Below are 20,465 nucleotides of genomic sequence, written 5' to 3' on the forward strand. Positions count from 1 at the left end.
GTCAGCAAATTTTGGATGCTCACTTGATTCTATTTGTGAAAGAGATAACACTAAAGAGAGGATGGCTTCTACAAATGGATAATGATCCTAAACACACCTCAAAATCCACAGTGGATTACATCAAGAGGCGTAAACTGAAGGTTTTGCCATGGCCTTCACAATCTCCTGACCTCAACATAATTGAAAATCTATGGATAGACCTAAATAGAGCAGTGCGTGACAGACTGTCCAAAAAAAGGAAGGAAGAATGGGCGAAGATACCTCAAATAGGAACAGCAAGACTCTTGGCTGACTAGAACAGGCGTTTACAAGGTGTGATACTTGCCAAAGGGGGCAGTACAAGGCATTAACTTTGCAGGGTGCCCAAACTTTTGCAGTCACAATTTTTTTGTTTTCAGTTATTTTGAAAGTATAAATGATGGAAATAAAATCTAACTTTTTGTGACATATTATACGAATGTCTAATCTGTCAATTGATGCCTTTTGGATATTTTTAAATCCTTTCTTGGCTTCTTATTGCACATTAATACAATTTTCTTTTTTCAAACTTTTGAGCCCCACTGTAGATATTGTGCTCCAAGGTTAGTGTTTTAGTGAATAAGGGAACAGGGACCTATAATGTAGCCTATAGTTTCTCTTTTTCTCTTCTCTCATTACATTAATAGATTCTTACATTATTAATTTGACACAATTGTACATTTAGAGTCATGCCAGTTAAGCCCCTATTAACAGAAAGGTACACTGAAAATAGATAGAGATAGACCGTGGGAGATAGTTGTTATGCACAAGTGGGAGCTTTGATGAACTATTCCTTCCTGTCTATTGTGTGTGTGTGTGTTGTTGTTTTTTTACCATTAGGTGTCAGTGAGTGACAGCGAATAGGAGAGAAACTGCATGACCGAGCAAAAGATATCTGAGACCAATGTACCAATGAACGTACTGTATAGCCAGTTTTATAATTCCATGAGGCAGCAGTCCTGTGGATTTCTCTTTAGAGTTCATTCAACAAAATAACAGGGACACATCATCCCACCTCACTCAGTCACCAGCGTTTCATTTGCAATCCAAAACTAAAACACAGGGTTTTCGTGAATCACATCAAAGGGCTTTTTGATGGCTCGGTGAGAGCAAAGACTTGAAATGAAATGGCTAATTACAAGCATTGATTCGTAGGCCACAGAGCTATAGACTAATTGAATTGCACAATGTAATACTGCCTTTGTTTTCTGTGCATCTTAATTACTTATTTTTGCTAGTGAGGCTGTAAGGCTGAAATGTTGGAGCAATTTTTATTTTTACAGCAATACAAATATATGGTGGCTCAGACAAATGTGTATACTATACAGGCATTCATAGGAAAGAGGTTGTGGTTATTTTATGAAAACTGAGCTACCTACATAGACATTGTAAATGTCAGAAGTTCCATGTAAATACATTTTAGCTCTGGGTTATACTGATCTATTCTGTCTCTGTTGAAGTTAGATTGAATCAAGGAATAGTTTTCCGCCTACTTGCAGAGTTTGGATCGTGATGCCTAATGGAGTTGCAGTAATGGAATAAATGCATTTCACTTTTCACATCAGTCAAGCTAATTGCTTATTTGGTAAAATAAAAGATTTCCCTTATACTAAGTGTTTCGGTTGTTATATTGACGATATGGTACCAATCAGACAGAGCAGCAGCCAAGTGTAATAACAAATATAGAACTTAACCCTTTTGTTGTCTTCATTTTCGGGACCCTCTCGTATCCCTCGGGTCAAATTGCCCCGTGACTATTTGGGGTTTGAAAAACAATTCTGAAATAAAATATTACCTGGTGATCTATTAACAAATATTGTCTTAATCTCAATTTCAAACAATTGAGATAACATCTATGTTTAGGGAATGCAATCAGTATCTACTAGAACACAATTAAAAATGGAAGTGTGATTTGGTTTTTGTCATAAGGTTATAATTCATGTTAAAAATCCACCATGGAAAAAACATAAATGATCTTATCTAGAATTATTTCTGAATTGAGTCAGGAAATCATGTTTATCACAGACAATTAGGTAAGGCCATTGATTTTCAGGTAGAAAAAATGTAACTTGTACCATTTTTCTTCTTGTAAAAATTTGAAATGGGTCAATATGTGCCAAATACAAGGGTTAAGATAAAAAAGGAATCATCGACCAGTACTTTGGGACACTAGGTCAGGTAAACTAGTGCAGAACTAATACAGGTATTGTGGCAAGTTGCTCAGAGTGTAGAGGGTTGATCCTCAACCACAAGATTGGAGGTTTGACTTCGGCCACATGGGCAAGACACTGAACGCCACGTTGCTCCCTGGGCGCTGTGTGTCCACTGCTCCTAATGCTTAGGATAGGTTAAATGCAGAGATCAAATTTCACTACATTGCACTGTCGTTGTATGTGACAATTAAGTTTGTTTAATTCTGTTGTGATTGTCTGTCTGTATGAATCCCTGAGAGAACAAGCGGGAGAGCTGATCTGAGGTGGTGCAGAGAGAAAGACGAAATCACCACGAAAATAGTTGATGATGAAGTGATGTGACTGAAAGCGCCATAGCAGCTACCGAATGGACCTTTTAGTGAGATTGTTTTGTCAAATGCTGTTTCCAAAGTCATGACTGAACATTGACGCTCAGCATTTTAAGCCAACACAAGGTCATCAAAGGGCTCTAGAGAAAGAAATGGAATTTGGACAGCTAACTCCTGGTCACAACTTTGGGCAAACTACACTTGCTAATGAGAATAGTGTGATGATCTAAAGCTCCAGAACGAGAACTAATAGGAACTTAAGGTGACAATGAAAATGAGCAAAAAATGTGAATTATGGTCTTTCAGGACTCTTTCAAATACTTAAAACATTATAGATTTGATAGTTTTCCTTAATAGTGCCATAAGGTACCATGATGTTTCACCACATACCAGATGCACCAGGGATGTTAAAATTCCCTCACTTACCACTTAAATTTCAAACACATTGTAGGCCTACTTGGTGCTCTGCAGAGATGCCTGCAATAGGGGTTGACTATAGTCCTTTTTGCTCTGTGTTTTCCCTTTTAGATCAACCACCTGATTGAATCACTTGATGTTACTAAGGAGATCTGTGTGACTGGCTGGGATATAAATTGAAAATCAAGCTTGTCATTGCAAGGAGCCATAGATTAAGACTAAGACATTTTTTTGTGAACTGACTTCTATATGATCCATATAAAAAGGACCAGGTTACTTTATGCTTAAAAACAAAAACAAATAATAGCCTATGTAACAATCTAGATATGTTCAACTCTCAGTTGATGTTTTAATATCCGTTAATTAGAAAATAACATTGCCTATTTAACAATATAAAAATTGGGATAACGGTTGTATCATGTTACCATGTATAAAAAGGTGTCAGGCAGCATCGAGAAACGCACTTGCAAATTCACAACAAAAGGGAAAAAGGGAAGGGAGGGGGTCGGTGACAAGCTCCAGCTGGGGAGATTTCAGCGCAGGTGTCCTTGGGTTTTTTATGACATCTCGGAGACAAGACCCGACCGTAAGTAGCCTAATACGGCTGAGGAGGAATCATAGCTGATAAAATAATAAATGTTTGATCTGCCATGAAATCCGAAAGGACCAGCGAAGGAAAGATATGCTCGTCTGGATGAGAGACCCCCGCTGGGTGAAGACACGCAGCGTATGTTAGCTGAGCCGTGAAAGCTCGCTGCCATTGACTGGAGCTGAGGCTGAAATGGGAGCAAAACGATGGAAACAGAGCGCAGCGGAGTGAACATCATCGCGCTAAGCGTCGCATCACTGATCATTTCAAGGTATTATACATCATTTAAGGATTAGCAATTCCTGATATTTGCCAGTGTCAGGACATTGCCAGCAGATGCTGATACGCCGGCATCTATGGTCGCTAGGCAAATTCAGTTTTTCTCTCTGCAGATGTGGGCTGCAAGAAGAATAGGGCCTGTTCGGTGGGTGAAGGGTTTTATCATTGATCACGTTGAACAGAAACTTGATCATCTCCAGCATTACAGGCCATGCATGGATGAGTCTTCTGGACTGCTTTCACATGTAATGGACGATGAGGCATGTTTAGGTGAGATAGGCTACATGGGAGAATAGGCTGATGAGACAGGCATGTTGAATTTGGCAATAAGAAGGAGCACCTCATTGTTGCACATGAGAAAACCAAACCTGAGCTGGATTTCTCTCCCGACATCATTCTCATCAAGATGGGACTAAGTTGACTTTATGTCAACACGTCGCTGGATGTGAAGCCACACATGCAAACAATGCCAAGCTCTGTGGCGTCCGTCATGGGCACAAATTTTACTGATGTTCCCTGGGAGCCCGGTTCCAGTCAAAACCTGTTCTGGTCCTCCACTGTTAACAGCGTGGTGAAGATGGTGCTCATATCTCTCATTGTATGTGTGTCCTTGTTTGGGAATGTGGTGGTTCTGCTGGTGTTCCAGAGGAAGCCTCAGCTCCTTCACGTGGCCAACCGCTTTGTCCTCAACCTCCTCTTGGCGGACCTGCTCCAGACCATATTAGTCATGCCCTTTGCCATTGCCGCCACCCTACCAGGTGTGTGGCCCCTGGATGCCCGACTGTGCCAGACTTTGGTGGTGCTCATGCACCTTTTTGCTTTTGCTGGGGTCAATACCATTATCGTTGTCTCTGTGGATCGCTACCTGGCCATCATACATCCTCTGTCCTATCCCACCCGCATGACCCCTCACCTGGGCACTAACCTGATCATCTGCACCTGGGTGCTCAGTTTCCTGCAGAGCACGCCTCCCCTCTACGGCTGGGGAGCAATTGACTTTGACCGCAATCACAGCGTGTGCTCAGTGGTGTGGTCCTCTAGCCTGTCCTACTCTGCTGTTGTGTCCACCTTCTCCTTCTGGCTGCCTGTGCTCATCATGCTTGGATGTTACTGGATGGTGTTCAGAGCAGCTCGGAGGCAAAACGCACTTGTGCACCCCATACAGACACAATCCTACACCCAACCCTGCCCACAGGACTTCCAGGGGCCTAGCAGTCCCCAGAGGCAGCCCCAGCCCCGGCAAGCCAATTCACCTGAAGGCCCCCATTCAGCCAGGGGGTATCCTGTTCGAGTTAGGCACAGACGCTTCCGCTACCACTGCAAGGCAGCACGTGTAGTTTTTGTGATTATGGCTTCATATATCATCAGCATGGGGCCTTACAGCATACTAAATACTATATCAATGAGTGCCAGAGCAGCTGTACCACCCTGGCTGTCCTCCCTTGCCCTTGTGCTCTTCTTTTTGCAGTGTTGCCTCCACCCGTACATTTATGGTTACATGCATCGCAGTGTGAGGAAGGAATTCCTCGCACTGCTCTGTGGGCTGTTCTGCAAACAGGGGCGCCCCAGCCAGAGCTCTGCAGTGGAGAGTTGCTTCACAACTACAGAGGGACGTTTAGGTGCCCACCCTCACCTGCCCAGCCTGACTGCTCGAGTCTTCCCTCTGCGGACTTGGGAAGAGTGCACGACATCTTCCTCTCCCACTTTTGAGAGGAAGTCAAGGGACAGCCGTAAAGAGACCACTTCTACCAGCGTCAGCTCTGAGAGGGAGCTCACAGTCCACAGCAAGCAAAGCACATAAACTGCCTTGAGTATTCATCAGTTATAGACCATGTACAGTGTGTTCACACATAAGCTAACATGCCTTCTTGACAACAGGGTCATTCATTCTGAAGTTGCTGGCATTAGGGATGGTGGTATTACCTAGTTGATCAACAACATAAGGATATTTAACTAATTTGTCATATGCCTAAGAATGATGAATTAGAGGTTGAAAATATCTCTTGAAAAAAATGACTTTATTTTATTTTCATTTGGTCAAATCTTTTACAGTTTTAAGAGTTACCAAGTACCAGATAAGTCTCAATGTGCACAGCTGTGTTTTTTGTTGCATTATGTTTTGTCTCTTCAAACCACTGTTAGTATTAAATATGTATGCAATTTTTTGTACTAGCTACTGTTACAACAAATGGGCATTCAAATAAATCTAAAATTTAAAAATATTCAAACTAAAGGAAAACCCAGGAAAACCTTTGCCTGCAAGTCTTTAAATCTTCTTCTTTTTTTTTTTTTTAACTAGACTTGCTGGGTTGAAAAAGAAATTGTTTTGTTGGATCAAAGCGGTTGGTGTTCTGACCACTTTTGCCTTAATCATGGTAAAAAGATGTCTTTGATAAGGCATTAATCTGCAGTGTCTGCACAAGTACAATATCTCCTTTAAACTTTTTGTGTGTACATCCTCTGTGATCCTGCCTGAGGGTACAGTCCTTGTGTTAGTGCAAGCAAGTTTTGCCTGCAAGGAACTCAGGGTGTGCTTGTAGAACAATGCGGAACAATGCCCATCTCTGTTCTTGAAACTTGTGGAGCAAGTAATCATGTGTGTGGTTCATGTCACTGTAGAAGTAACTGTTCTTAGTCTCAAAGCACCTTTTAAGTAGAATAGTGATTTGGTATGTCTGCCAGTTACAGAACGCACAAGACTTGATAAATCCATCTTCCTGATGGGACGGCCACATTGTTCTTTTAACTCTAGCATAATCCAGGTGGAAATTTTGCATCTTATCCGGGTGCGCCACTGTACATCTGGACTCAGTATTTGCTGCCTTTGTAATGCCAGCCTTTCTTTGAACAAGCAAAATATTTTTGTACAGAGAACAGGGTATGATAACAAATGACTCGAGTGGACTCGACCTGTGATTTAACTTAGGCTGCATGCCGCAAGATCATATGTGACAGAGTGAACAGTTTCTTACATTCCACTGAATACATGTACATTTTTTAATGATACCTCCTGAAAACCCTGTGTGATTAAAGACTATAATTACTTACGTGAGTGTTATATGCTTACAATGACTAATTTAAGAGAAATGCAATCTATTGAGTTGATTGGATAGATGTGTTGCCAAAGGACGTCCAAGGTGCATCACCAGCCAGAGGGCTCCCAGTGTGTTATTATTATTATCATTGTTGTTATTTTTAGACCATGATAGTTTTCTTGGAAACAATTCACAATTTATGGGACCTTACTGGACTGGTGTGGATTTGAGCCTTGGTTTATTAAAAAGGTTAATGTAGAAATCTATACTACAGTATTATAAATGACAATCAAACTTGTATAAGTTTGTCAGTGTTGCTCAGTAAAAGACAAAATGGGTAAAGTACAGTATGTAATAAAGTTGATCATTTAATAGGAGAACATTTAAGTGCTTTAAAACATATATACACATATTTCTGTGATCTTTATTGTGCTTTTGTATTATTTTTGGTTTCATTATCCAACATCAAGTTGTCTGTATTTGAATAAAGGTGAACTAATTGTAGCATGTGTACAATTTTATATTCAATTTGACACATCCCTTCTTATGTCATACCCTTGAGATTAAGTTGACCACAGGTTCCTTCCTTGACCCCATCAGCCAATGCCTGGCTTTAGAAAGGAGTAGGATCTTTAAAACACTAACTCACAGGACGTCTGTGTAGACAAGTCTTGCATTGGACACAAAACAACATTCAGTAGAACAAGTGAGTGAGGCTTGAGTTAAGGAATTCCAGAAATCAAAGTGAGACTAATTAAATTTGTGAATGAAATGAGGACAGTTATATTTTTGAATGTGTAGCACTTTTAAAAATACTTGCCAGAAATGAAATTAGATTTAAACAAAAGCCGGACATTCTCAATTTGAGATTTTCGTCCATTTGATGTAAAGTTCTACATTTTTTAAAGTCAGAACAAAAAAAAGAATTGAAAGATGTAAGAAATCCATGGACAGTCAGCTGGAAATTCTTATACAACTTTATGTAGTTGTTGACAGACGACTATTATAGTCAACATGCTGAAAACTGAATCCCATAGCCTTAAGTCCTGACATAAAAAGTAATAAACATGGTTATTTGTGTGTAAAATGTTCATGTATGTATTTTAGGGGCTCAAAGAAAAAAACGTGGCCTTCATTTTGAATGAATTGCATTTATTTGTAAAAATGTTATCACCTTGGGTGATGACTCCACACTGCTCAAAGCAAAAGGCAGCAGTGTTTTATGTAGTTACACTTCAGCAAACTGTTGCTATATCTAGAAGGGTGCCTCTCAACGGTGCATATGCACTTAGTTAATTAATTCATGGACTGCGTTAGGATCCTTCATGTGCAACTGACTGTTGCTGTAACATATTCATTTATGATACGGATGTGCTTCTTAACCAGGTGTACCCTTTTGTTTCTATGCCAACTTAAATGTAGCCATCAAAAACAAGAAAATGGACATGGATCATAGTAATGTCAATGTTTTATATGATTTCTGACCTATGATACAGGCTGATTTTTAAGGATGTATAGCCCCTTCTTCACCTTAAACAAAAAAGAACAGAAAAAGAAATTCCTACAGATGATTCAATAATGTGACAATCTTTAAGGAGAATTATCTCACTCACTCTCTATACAGTATATGTACACACATTTTTTCATCATTACAATACAGGTAATGAAAAACAAAACATTTAGCCATGAAGGAATAGAACAAAAATTGGAATATTTTACTTTCTTTAGAAAATTAAAATAAAAAACGTTTTAGCATTTCTTGTTAAACCCACCAAAACAGACTCACTATGACAGCTAGATAGATCAATGGAACCCACACAGATTTTCAAGGTGGCACTCAAAATATTACTGGTCAACAGTGAAGACAAAATTAATTAATTATATATATATATATAGAAAAAAAACAATAGCAACATAGGTTTAAAGCACAAAAGAGGACGGCTCTGCTCTTCGGGTCTTTTCTATGATAAGTGATGGTTTCAGTTCAGGGCCATTCAGACCACTTTATCACCCAGCCAGCCCCGAGGAGGCCAGTACTGCGACAAGAAGGAGTCAGTCCTTTAGTCCACCTTGACTACACTGTAGATCTTATTTACAAACCAGAAACAGGCGAAGAAGCCAATTGTACCTGAGGAGAAAAGACAGGTCATAGGAATGATTTGATAAATATAAAAAAAGACACACAACCCAAACTTAAAAACACCCATGAGTGACTAGCTGCCTAACCTTTTGCTGGAAACAAAAATGAGTAAAGCACAACATTAATAAAAGGCCACAAGGTCCTGAAATTAATGTACTTTACAAGCACACAAAAAAAAAGTTTCCAATAGTACCGCCAGTTTGCCTTCGCAGCAAAACCAAATTTTATCCACTAAAGTTTGAAAAATAACTTGACAGTTGGGACTGCAATCTCCACAAGACGGCAACAACACCAGCACTTCATCTTCCTTCGTCAAGGAGAGAGCATACACTCCACCAATAGTGAGAAGCCAGATTGGTCAAAATCCTGGATATATTCAAGGGGGTATAAAGTCCTATCTGCCTGCTCAACAGGGGCCAAGCAGCCCAAACCCAAATTAAATTGTGATCAAAGTTGGGACGAGGAAAAAAAAAGAAAGAAGGAAATTCAAACTTAAGAATGGGGAATGAGAGAGTTTAGGATTATTTAAATCAAAACTGGAAGCAAGGAGGGAAACTGATCATCTTTTCCTTGAATCCTTGGATTATTTCGTAGTGATAATCTTCTGACATCTTGTCCCCTTGCTACTTACAGCTCTGTCTTAAGATAGTGTCAAGCAGGGCTACAGGCTAACTTTTTATCTGGCCTAATGACAGTACAACACCAGAGAAAATGTCATCATCTGACATCATGGTGAGCAGTATGATTCTGGCTGACATAAAGACTAGGCTGTTATCTAGTCCCATATATTCTCCTTTTTTCTGAACCCACCCCTAGTCTCATCTGAGTGGGTGTGTATGAGAGCTGGACAGGGCCGGAGAGTGCTGTTACCATGTCAACCTGTGTAAATCGTTGTCTCTTTTTATGTGGAGACAAAAGCAGTAACAATGTTCTGTTCATCCTAGCTTTGTGATAATGTGTGTGGTGCATAAATCTGCACAACCTTAATGACACGGCTGGAGTTTAAGTGCAAGAACAGAATTGGAGGGGCAAATTTATTTCAGCGTGGTTGTGTTTGTCATTTGAAATACTCTTGATGACGGTCCGGAGGGAGGTTAGTTGAATATAAAACGATGATGTTATAGCAAGAGCAGAGTGCGGGATTTATTTTCCAACGCACTTGCACAAAAGAGTTTCTTCAAAAAAAGAACAGGGAAATTGACATCACAGCTGTGGTCAGGAATCCTGAGTGCATATTAACTTTTTTTTTAATCATCCATTGCAAAGAGTAAAAGTGGCGCCTGTATCTTTTAATAAACAGAAAAAGATAACATAAAAAAGAAACTCCAGGATAAAACTAGGCTCTGGCTTGTCAAACAGCAAATCACAGTAAAATTGACCCAAATAAGTCTGCAAAACTAGATTGGACACTGAGGGATTTGGATCATTCTAGTGGAATTTCCAACAGTCTCTCTGCCTTTAATTTAACTTGATCTAGAATTATCACATCCGCCAACCAGTCATGTTGCAGATAACAACCAAGTCTGTCCAGACTCATAATATATGTAGTGAAGACTGAAGGAATTTAATTTAAATTTAATAAAAAAAGTATTTAAGTGTACTTTATAGGCGAAACGTAGATGCTTCGCGCACACACAAACACACACACATGATCTATACGAGCGGCAAGTCCCTTCAGACCTAACCCATACCTCGCGTTACAAAAACAATAGGAAGTGTAATTTTTTTTATTTTTTAAATAAACTTTCTATTGATAAATACATTTAAAATTATATATAATAAAAAGTGACATTGAAAATAGAGTTTTTCTGTGATCTGTACGGATTCCCCTACACAGTTCGGCATGCGCGTGAACCGTGGATTAATTACAAGGTTTAACCATCACAGTATGAACTCGTTTTAATGCTGCGGTTAAGTGACAGGTGTGGCAAAGGTGGGGTGGAAACGCAGCGAGACTACGTCGTCTCTGCAGCTTGTTCAAGTCACAGTGAGTCAGGCCATATAAAAGGCCGGTAAAGAGGTTGCACCTGTGGTTACACTTTTCAAAACTCCACGCAGACAACGTTCGCTGCAATGTAATGGCAAGCCAAAAGCAGTCGCGGCGTGGTTACACTTTCTCTGAAACAAAGGCATTGTTTAGAGGTTGTAGGGATGTGAGAGAGATAGCGAGGGGTTTTATTTTATGTACTTTTCAAAATGTTCTAAAATAAATAAAATGTAAATAGGATAAAAAGGTTTGGACTTATTTTTAAAACTGAAACACATTTTTTGTTATTACAAAGGGTAAGGAAGTTACTGAAAAACTGTAGCTTTTTTGGTATCGAATTCCAGACATTTGGGTGAAAATGTGTTAGAATTAGCTATAAATTCTTAAGTCATGGCCAACAATGTCTTATGGGAGGTCACAGTGACTTTGACCACCAAAATCTAATCAGTTCGTCTTCGAGTCCAAGTGGACGTTTGTGCCAAATTTGAAGAAATTCCTTATAGGAGTTCCTGAGACGACGTTGGCACCGAGGCAACAAAAAAAAAAGACAATCCAAATAAGCGTTCTCAACTTCATCTGACGCAGTGTCTCGTACATGCTATTATAAAAATAAAAAGGCCATGGATTTGCTTTGACTAAATGACGAGAGAAGAAAAAAAATGTGCACTGCTTCTTGGTGCATCATGTTATCAGAACATGATGGGAGGTCCTGAATCTACACAACGCTGTTGAACCACTGAGTAAACAATGGCATTCACACCTACAAACTACACAAACCTTTCTGACAGTCATGCAATAAATTATTGGAGCTTACTCTCTAGTCATAAAACAATTAGGACGTGAAAACTGTATATAAAGTTTGGTATATAAAGTATGAAGATGATGTGAGCTCTTCAATAAAAGAAACATTACTATATGCTATCTATTTATCATTGCAATGTGTCATGACAAGCAGGAAATGGTTGTGGCTGCTTAAGGAGCTCACATATCAGTTATCTCAAAGCCTCACCTGTGAAGAGAAAAAAGATGAGGACCATAATCATAGTGTATCCAAAGTAGAGGATGGTGCTGGCTGCTCCAATTATTTGTAGCTTTGAGAAGAAGTAATGCACAGCGTAGACAAACAGATAGACTGCTGTGAAGCCGCTGGTCAGGAAGGAACGCCACCACCAGTGGTAGTCCTGGACAAACATTACAAAAGATTACGTTAGGATAAGTCAACTGAAATTACCTTATACAAATACATTATTAGCATGACATGAAATCATCAGGGCTGTGCAACTAAATAACTAATATATTCAAAAGGCAAGCTCTAGAGGAAGACACTTTAGATATTTGCATTTTTAGTAGGACTTGATATGACCATTATAGTATCTGCTCCTACTCGGAATTTATTTTTAAGTTGAAGTAAACAATTTATTTATTTCAGACGCACGATTGATAAATGAGACAAATTTCTCTGAAAATTCAGGTACCTCTGCACATAGATGAAAGTAGCAGAGCAGAACTGTGGCCTCAGAGCATGTGATGAGTAGAATAATGAAAACCAGGAACAGGAAGCCGAACATGTAGTACATCTGATGAGACCTAAATAAATCAGAGGCAACGTGTGACTCCTCCTTTCTGTAAAGAGTGCAACTTGAAAAACGAATTTCCAGAGCAATAAGAAAAGACAGCATTCCTCTCTTCTTACCAAATGCTATTGAGAATGAAGAAAAGTTGGATGAAGATGCACCCGAAGGGCAGGATACCACCCATTACTATGCCAGGAATAGGTTTAGTAAAGAATGACTGCTCAGGAATCTGACGGGGTATTTGGTTTGTTCGCACTGGTTGCTCAATTGCCTGTACAAGAGCAGAAACAGAGAAAAATTAACACACACACACACACACACACGCACACACGCGCACGGAGGCCAAACTCACAGCTTTCTTGAATCCAAAGTAGGCACCAACGAAGGTGAGGGGCACAGAGATTCCAAACCACAGAGCCAAAATGGCCACCAGAGTGCCAAAGGGGATTGCTGCTGAGGAACCCTCCACCCAAAGGATCAGGTTCATCAGGAAGAAGTCTGCAAACACAATACTAGGGGAAGAAAGTTGGATGACAGACAATGATAATACTTGTGAGAGTGTGCAAGACAAAGTAAGAGCATATGCAGCGTAACATCTTGCTCTAGCAGAAATGGAGTACAAAAATGAGACAAATTAACGAAAATGTAATTAGCAAGTGAACTTACCCTGGGCACAAGAGTGCTGTCAGCAAAACGTTTGTCTTCCACTTCTCACCTCCGAAAGCTGAGAGCAGAAATAGAGAAAGATGAGATATCAAGATGAAAAAGATCAGACTGACTGCAAAAACAAACAAAAATATTTTGTTGAAATTTTGCTGCAAAGTGTTCCCTGGACTCCTACTTTTGTAAAGGCGTGCAGACACATAGCCAGCAGGCGTGCCCAGCAGAACCCAGAGGACCACAGCACATGTCATGAGAGCCCCTCTGTTGGCCGGTGACAAGAAACCCAGACAGGCCAGGACTACAGAGGACAGACAGTCATCAGTGCACTCATTCAGACATAGCATAACCATTGCAAATTAAAGACTGAAAATCAATACGTATGATACAATACAATGATATTCTTATCCACTCCTCACTGAACACCAACAGCAAAACCTAAAACTGGCTTGACAATGTAGATGCCTTGAATGGGCCTTTAACCTTGATCTAAACTTCATTGGTGGAAGGATTTTGACCTGAATTGTTCTGCCTCTCTCGCTGTAAAGATGTCAGTTACCATGATGGCAAAATAAAACTATGCTAAGAGAATTAAATAAGGTATGTTTTGGGGAGATAATGAAAGTTAAAACTCAGCTGGTTGTCTTAAGTTCCATATGATGCCTTGCATTTAAATTCAGTTTTCCCATGTACTCTTATTCATTTATTTTAACTAAACTGACCAAATACAACAACGAGGCAGCCTTTAAGTGTAATACTGACTATATCACTGCAATAATTTGTAAATAGCAATTAACAAATGTGTGTGCAAAAAAACATCTGAAACTGGCATCACTTGAAATACTAAATGTGGTGAACACAAAGGCAGAGGGAATGTAAAGAAAACCAATTCAGGGTGTGTAACTATTATCAATATTGCATGTTACAGCGCAATGTAAAATAGTCCTTACAGAGAGTAATGAAGGTCATGATGAAGATCTGGGTGCCCTGTCCGAGAAACACAGACAGCAACATGCCTTTCCTGGGGGGGCGGAAAACATCCCCGTGCACCTGCTTCCACCCTGACTCCTCCTGTGCGTCCTCCTTGGGAGGAAGAAAGAAAGCAATACAGCAACAATCAAAATCAAGGAAGTACTTACCATGTGCAAATAATAAAGATTAAAAGGTTAACCCACCACCAAGCAGTGAACACTACCTCACCTTTTAGCAAAGAAAAGTAAGGTGTGACAGAGAAAACTGGGTTAACCAAAAGCCATAAAATGCAGTGTGAAAAACTCCTCATGCCTAATTTATCAGTAGGTGTGCACTTCTGCAAGCCCTGCCAACCGTCTCTGTGGCAAAGTATAAATTAGCCTTTAGTCAATGCTTTAGACCACCTGTCTTGAAAGTGGCACAACAATATTCACACCACATTTTACATCCTGTCCTAATGCACTAGTTAGGTTTGCTACAATCACACACCCAAACACCTGATTTAATTACCACAAAAGATTTTCTTCAAACAGCTATCAATAAGCTTACGTAGGGTATAGAGGATTTTTCCTTGGTCGATGGAAGCATTATCAAGTCTGCCTGTGAAATGTGACAAAATATTTATAATTCTGGGTACTGTGTACCCAGTGTGCTGGGTGGTATTTCACATTGCACAATTAAAGCCTTACGCGCATACCTGTGATAAAGATGACAAGGTTTTACCGCCAGGTGAAAACCCTTACCTCAGATTTTTGTCATTGAAATGTTTCAGCTAAAATCTAATACAATTATGCAATGTGGGTTAAAAAAGGAATAAGGATGCTCTTCAAAGCCGTAAGCTTGAATGTATAGGGTTTCACTGGAATGGTATCATCTACTTTGAATAGCTCATTTGCATGGTGGCAACATGTTGCCTGCAGTACACAAATAAGAGAAAATCTAATGAGATTAAAATTGTCCCCGTAAAAAAGTATGTTATTGGTTTATTTTTAACCACAGCGTCTTCAAGAAATCTTCACTTGAATGCTGCTGCTTCATATTCACATCAGGATCAGCTCCAAATGATGAGAGTTTGACCATGCTTTTTACCTGGTCCACCTGGTTGTATCTGGCAATGTCCTTGTGCAAGGTTCTCAGCATGATCATGGCAACCATGCCAGACAAGAAGAGGACAATGACCAAGGAGTTCATGATGCTGGACAAACACACAAGACAAACCAGAGCATCAACTAACAGGCATGGAGACACGGCGAGTTTCAGGGAGACCGTTTCTGTGGTTAACAATGTGAAAATGATCTTCATACCTAAACCACTGGATGTTGGTGTGAGGCATGGAGACCAGGATGTAGTCCCACCTAGATGCCCACTTGATAGAATTGTTTTCCTGTAAAAAGGAAGTCAAATTATTGCAAAAAACATCACACAAAAATGTTCCTTTTCCTCATTCTCATAGTCAGATAGAAAGTGTTGTTAGTTACACACATCAAAACATAAAATACAATTGGTCATATATTTTGGATACCTACCTTAAAAGTGACAGAGTAGGTGTAAACTATCGACAAATCCTCATTAAACTCCCCAGGGACCTCCATTGGGGTGCCTCCTTCACAACTTGTTTTTTTTTCATCTGCATGTTTGATACTGTTGTGCGCAAAACACATAAAATCTTTCATGTTAGATTATTGATAAATCTAGTGTTGGTTTTGAATTGCGAGTTGTAATTCAGTTGGTAGATTAGCCTTAAATCAAAAATATGTTGACTTCCTATCAACCTGCTACATATCATAAATACCTCTTTGGCTCCAGAGTAGCAGTGACCAGCCGAGCCCCTCTCCACCCTTCTGATGCTCCACTGTGGTAAGTGATCTTGATGTCCACATGGTTGAAGACGTAAAAGGTGTTCTTCTTGTTGAACTCCGACTGGAATTTTTTTTTTTTCAAATCAATAATCATATTTCAAGTACTCAGATTCAAACGGTACGATTTTTAAACAAACCCCTGTATGTTTTTGACAGTCTTCTATACTGTAACTGTTTTATTCAAAGACCTGCATAACCTGACTTTTTGGTTACATTAGTGACCATGCTTCAATGATTATATGGAAGACTCTTACATAGTGTATCTGTAAGTATTATAAAATACTGTTTGAGACTTTCAATGTCAATTTATTACAAATTAAAGACATTTGTAGTCTTACACAATAATCAAATATACTCTATAAATACTCACTAAAATGTACAAGATTCTCTGGACTATAAATTGCATTTTTTTTAAATAGTTTGGCTAATTTAATGTTTTTAAATGTTAATTCCTAATGAAAACATTACCGTCTACAGACGAGAGAAGGCGCTCTAGGCTTGTGACAACTATGTGCTCCTGCTAAACACAACTGAGAAAGACTGAACACAAACAGCAGCAGAAAGAAAGTTTGGAGTGAGTGAGAAACTTGTAAGGGACTGGCGAAAAGGTTCCTCTTACTGCTATGAAGAAAACAAAGAATGCTTATCGCGGGCCGAAAGCTCGATGGCCAGAGCTGGAGGAACAAGTACACAGATGGCTGCTTTAACAACGTGCTGCCGGGAAAAGCTTATCATGTCTCCACGCCTTGGTAGCTGTTCTGTGTGTTATTGTGTAGTTGAAAACTTGCCTATCATGATTAAATGTATGTTCTTGGTCTTGGATTTTGAGGAATCGATTTTTATATAAAGGCAATTTATATTCCAGTGCAACTTATATATGATTTTTTCCTCTTCATGACGCATTTTTTGACTGATGAGATTTATACTCCAGAGCGTGAAGTGGACTACATGTTCAGAGACACAAATAAAAACTCACATTGATAACACAAGCATCTTTAGCTCGGCCATCTGAGGTAACGAGGCAGCCAATGGGGAAGCCAGGGTTGCAGTACTGCTGACCATCTTCCACATCATAGCACCATGTCACCGGCATGTTGTCAATGATCCTGAAAAAAATAATTGGCTTATCACAATAAACTTCTTGATAAATATCGGTGCTTGAGTTTGTTGCTCAACTGCTCTTATACATTTCTCAAACAAAAGCCACTTAAATACAGACAACCTACAAGTAAATAATGGAAGTGTCAAGTGTACAAACCAGTGGTGCTGGTAGTTTAGCTGCATTCCCATCTTAAGAAAATCCAGTTTAGTTGCATCATCCCGGTTGCCTTTCTTATAAGTCTTTGTGCACACCGCTTGGCATTTAACATCTTGTTTGAAGCTGACCTGTAAAAAAGGAAAATAAAAGTAATGTTATTTTTAATTAATTAATAGAATAGAAGGTATTTGGGCAAGGCCACAACCCCACCTATCTCCTCCTCATGAGCTACAGACAGATATGGCACGTCTTAAGGAAGTTGTGGGACTGGCTCTAGTGGCTGTAATTCTGAACCGAGGCTGAATTTCAGGAAAGAGACTTCAGATACAGTATTAGAGGACCACTAAGGCCTATATGAATCCAAAAAGAAGCATGTCATGGGACCTTTAAACAAACTTCTATGAAATCTATCAAAAGAAACCCCATAAATGCCATTGCCATGCAGGCTTAGATTCTCTTGTTTAAACCCACCTTGTATGGTGAAGACTCAATTCGTTCGCCAAACAGCACCTGTCCAAGATTCTCAGACGGCCTGATTTCCTTGGCATCCTTGCAAAAGTCAAACCTTTAACACATACAGATGGTCACATGTAATGGGACTACGTTATTGAGCTGGAAAACATTTATCTAGAGATTACATAAATAGCATCAACGTAAAACGAAACGCCACTTACACATCATACTCATAAGGTAGGACTGATTCTACTGAGTCCAAGCGATTGACGAACAGCTGAATCACAGTCTGTTGAGAAGCAAAAACAGTTAGTTTTATAGTCTATATTATAAAGGTGGTCAGTCAAGATAGGTATGACTTTTCTCCCATAGTTCATTATTTGAATCAGAGTTGATGTGCTAACAGTATCATACTTATGCTGGATTACACTTTACATAGTTTATTTAAATGCTCCCTTGGCCTGCAAAATCAATTAGCAATGCAATAGAATAGTATGCCAGTGCTACGTTTCCATGGGATAGCCGGGGCCTAAGGAGAGGGTTGGCTAGCTAGCAAGATTTAGAAAAATAACAAATTGAAATGAGGATGCCAATTCCATCTACTTAAGCCAATCCACTACATAAGAATATGAGACTCATGAATTAAACATACCTGGCAATCTTCACCGCCTTCGCTTTCTCCACAAAAACTCACTGGGGCTAAACCCGGAAGATAAAATGCCGAGCACGAACTGAAATACGAGACTAGCGAATAAACCAGCAACGTTACAAAACCAAAATGTATCCGCCTCTTCATTTTATCGCGGACACTGTTCTCCTAAGAGTTTATATACCTAGCTACGTCAAAGGAGAGTTTTCCTTCTTCTGAGTCAGGAAATGTTTGCTAGTTGTACAATGTTAGCTAGCTACGTCTTTCTACTCGGGACGCGGTAGCTAAGCTGACCTGTCCGACTTGCTCACCGTGCTCAACCAGCATCAGTGACGTTCCGCTCCGTAAAGCTATGAACCACAAGAATTGCACCGGAAATTTAAGACTTTAATTTCAAAATAAAGCATTATAATAAGTAATCTGTTAAGTATGTAGGGTTTATACATTTGTAGCTGCTGGTGGTACACCCAATGTCATCCATGTACGATACGTTTTGTATAACGATGCTTATAAAAGACTACATTTTTAATCTTAGCAACCCCTACGTTGCCAATTGTTTTAAGCTGAAAGGAAAAGACTCGGACGTCGGTTCTGACCGACTTGACACCGTGGAAGTAGTCAACGTTGCTTATCGAATCCGCCATAAACATCCTTGTTTGCTTTTTCGAACAATAACGTTTCTGTGCTTTACACTGCAGATAAGTTTGAAACGCGTCATGAAACAATATTTCTCTATGTTTTACCAACCCATACAAACTAGACATAACCCCAAGACCAATAGAGTCAGTACACAATTCAATCACTTCAAGTCCTTCTTACACCCATTCAACAATTGTTCCATATCTATGGTCGGAGGCCTACATGGTTTCATCTCTTCACTGCAGCTGTTCAATAAATTAACTCCTTTGGTTGTGATACAGTGATATTAAGCATTTGTTCTATAAGTTTCTCTTTAAATAGCTAGAAAACCGGAAAGGATTTATCCACCCTGTAAGTATCTGTCTACCCTTGTAGAAAGTAATAAGTGCATGTCCATGAGTACAATTGTGATGTACTAGGTTACTTTACTTATTACACAAACTTTTCTATAGAAGTATAATGAAGTATCAACCATTGCTTTATCACAACGCTGTTACAAAAAGTTCACCTCATTTTGCGTTTTTTTTAATTCTAGCTAGGTGGCAGCCTTGCTTGTTGGGGCGTTCTGGTCTGCCGGAAACAGAAAAGAAGAAGAAGAAGGAAGAGGAAAGAGAAGAAGAATCAGGGAGAGAAAACCCGTTGCGCACCCATCGCTACTAGCTTTAGCTTATACAAAACCGCGTTATAGTGCAGTCTGGTAACACAGTTGAGTGCGTGCTTGCACACGTGTTACAAACCACAAAATAGTATTGCTTTTTTATGTTTTTTAAGTAGAGTGTTAACATTTGTAAAGCTCGAGTCCCCCGTTAGTCGCTCGAATACTTGCTAACTAACGTTAGCTAAGTAACTAGCTAGCTAGCTTAAACAGCTGGCACGCTTATCGCCATTTTGCGCATTCAACCGCCCAAGACTTTCACCAGATAACAAGGTAACGTTAATCAGCACTGCCATGTCTGTAGCTATACCCAAGGCAAATAAAATGTTGCATGCCTGTGTTTGCAAATGTAAAATGTTTTAAGGACTATTCACCTCCCTTCTTTTGTTGCAGGTGGTGGATTTTGTAGCATGGCAGAAGCAGACCGACCAGGAAAGCTCTTCATCGGTGGACTGAACACCGAGACAACCGAGAAGGCCCTGGAGCAGTACTTCAGCAAATATGGCAGGATTGTTGAAGGTGTGAGCTTAACTACTTTTGGCTATTTTATTCACAAACACTAGTAGCTAAACGTGTTTAACGTTAATGCAGTGCTGTTTGGGTTATCTGTAAAAATTAGCAGCTTATGCTGATTCGCATTTTTTACGTTACTAGATGTGTGTGTGCCTTTTAACTTTACCTGACTGTACTTGAATTATAAACACATTAAATGTCTGCCTATTAACAATCTTTTTTTTTTTTTAGGGGGGGGGGGGGGGGG

General features: G+C 39.6%; 3 protein-coding genes across 6 annotated transcripts in view; 2 read left to right on the forward strand and 1 right to left on the reverse strand.

Annotated features, from left to right (window-relative positions):
* Positions 1–3,470: 3,470 nt before the first annotated feature.
* On the forward strand, positions 3,471–6,058 carry gpr101 (G protein-coupled receptor 101). Its single transcript, XM_034883772.1, has one exon. It carries the CDS (start codon positions 4,282–4,284, stop codon positions 5,623–5,625), a length of 1,344 nt encoding a protein of 447 aa, XP_034739663.1. The 5' UTR covers positions 3,471–4,281; the 3' UTR covers positions 5,626–6,058.
* A 1,936-nt stretch (positions 6,059–7,994) lies between these two features.
* Positions 7,995–18,735, reverse strand: LOC117951825 (transmembrane 9 superfamily member 2). Of its 2 annotated transcripts, XM_034883768.1 has the most exons (18): positions 18,415–18,735; positions 17,984–18,051; positions 17,781–17,874; positions 17,310–17,437; positions 17,028–17,157; positions 15,985–16,112; positions 15,719–15,833; positions 15,497–15,576; positions 15,282–15,387; positions 14,742–14,792; positions 14,171–14,303; positions 13,402–13,521; positions 13,227–13,284; positions 12,913–13,072; positions 12,680–12,831; positions 12,462–12,573; positions 11,996–12,167; positions 7,995–8,987 (listed from the first exon to the last, which is right to left on the reverse strand). In XM_034883768.1, exons 1-18 carry the CDS (start codon positions 18,556–18,558, stop codon positions 8,920–8,922), a joined length of 2,019 nt encoding a protein of 672 aa, XP_034739659.1. In that variant the 5' UTR covers positions 18,559–18,735; the 3' UTR covers positions 7,995–8,919. The 2 variants fall into 2 exon arrangements, with proteins under 2 accessions (XP_034739659.1, XP_034739660.1); XM_034883769.1 differs by lacking the exon at positions 14,742–14,792.
* Positions 18,736–19,649: 914 nt separating this feature from the next.
* rbmx (RNA binding motif protein X-linked) overlaps positions 19,650–20,465 on the forward strand; it is a 6,602-nt gene continuing 5,786 nt past the window's right edge. For 2 of the 3 annotated variants that reach the window (XR_004658256.1, XM_034883774.1), the window contains exons 1-2: positions 19,652–19,978; positions 20,099–20,224. Coding sequence is in view for 2 of the 3 variants with exons in the window: in XM_034883774.1 (XP_034739665.1) it covers positions 20,116–20,224 (109 nt within the window). In the remaining variant the exon portion in view is untranslated. Of the gene's footprint in view, positions 19,979–20,098; positions 20,225–20,465 lie in introns of all 3 variants that reach the window. The other variant, XM_034883775.1, reaches the window with a different exon arrangement.

The sequence above is a fragment of the Etheostoma cragini genome, chromosome 10, assembly GCF_013103735.1.
Source record: "Etheostoma cragini isolate CJK2018 chromosome 10, CSU_Ecrag_1.0, whole genome shotgun sequence".
In the NCBI taxonomy this organism is placed as follows: Eukaryota; Metazoa; Chordata; class Actinopteri; order Perciformes; family Percidae; genus Etheostoma; species Etheostoma cragini.

Excerpts from the sequence above, each read along its gene's own strand:
- LOC117951825 (XM_034883768.1), bottom strand. The coding sequence starts at position 18,558 with ATGAAGAGGCGGATACATTTTGGTTTTGTAACGTTGCTGGTTTATTCG. Across the intron at positions 17,875-17,983 it reads CTACCTTATGAGTATGATGT|GTTTGACTTTTGCAAGGATG; the intron begins GTAAGTGGCGTT and ends TATGTGTTAAAG. Across the intron at positions 12,168-12,461 it reads ACTTTCATCTATGTGCAGAG|GACTACCACTGGTGGTGGCG; the intron begins GTACCTGAATTT and ends ATGTTTGTCCAG.
- gpr101 (XM_034883772.1), top strand. The coding sequence starts at position 4,282 with ATGCAAACAATGCCAAGCTCTGTGGCGTCCGTCATGGGCACAAATTTT.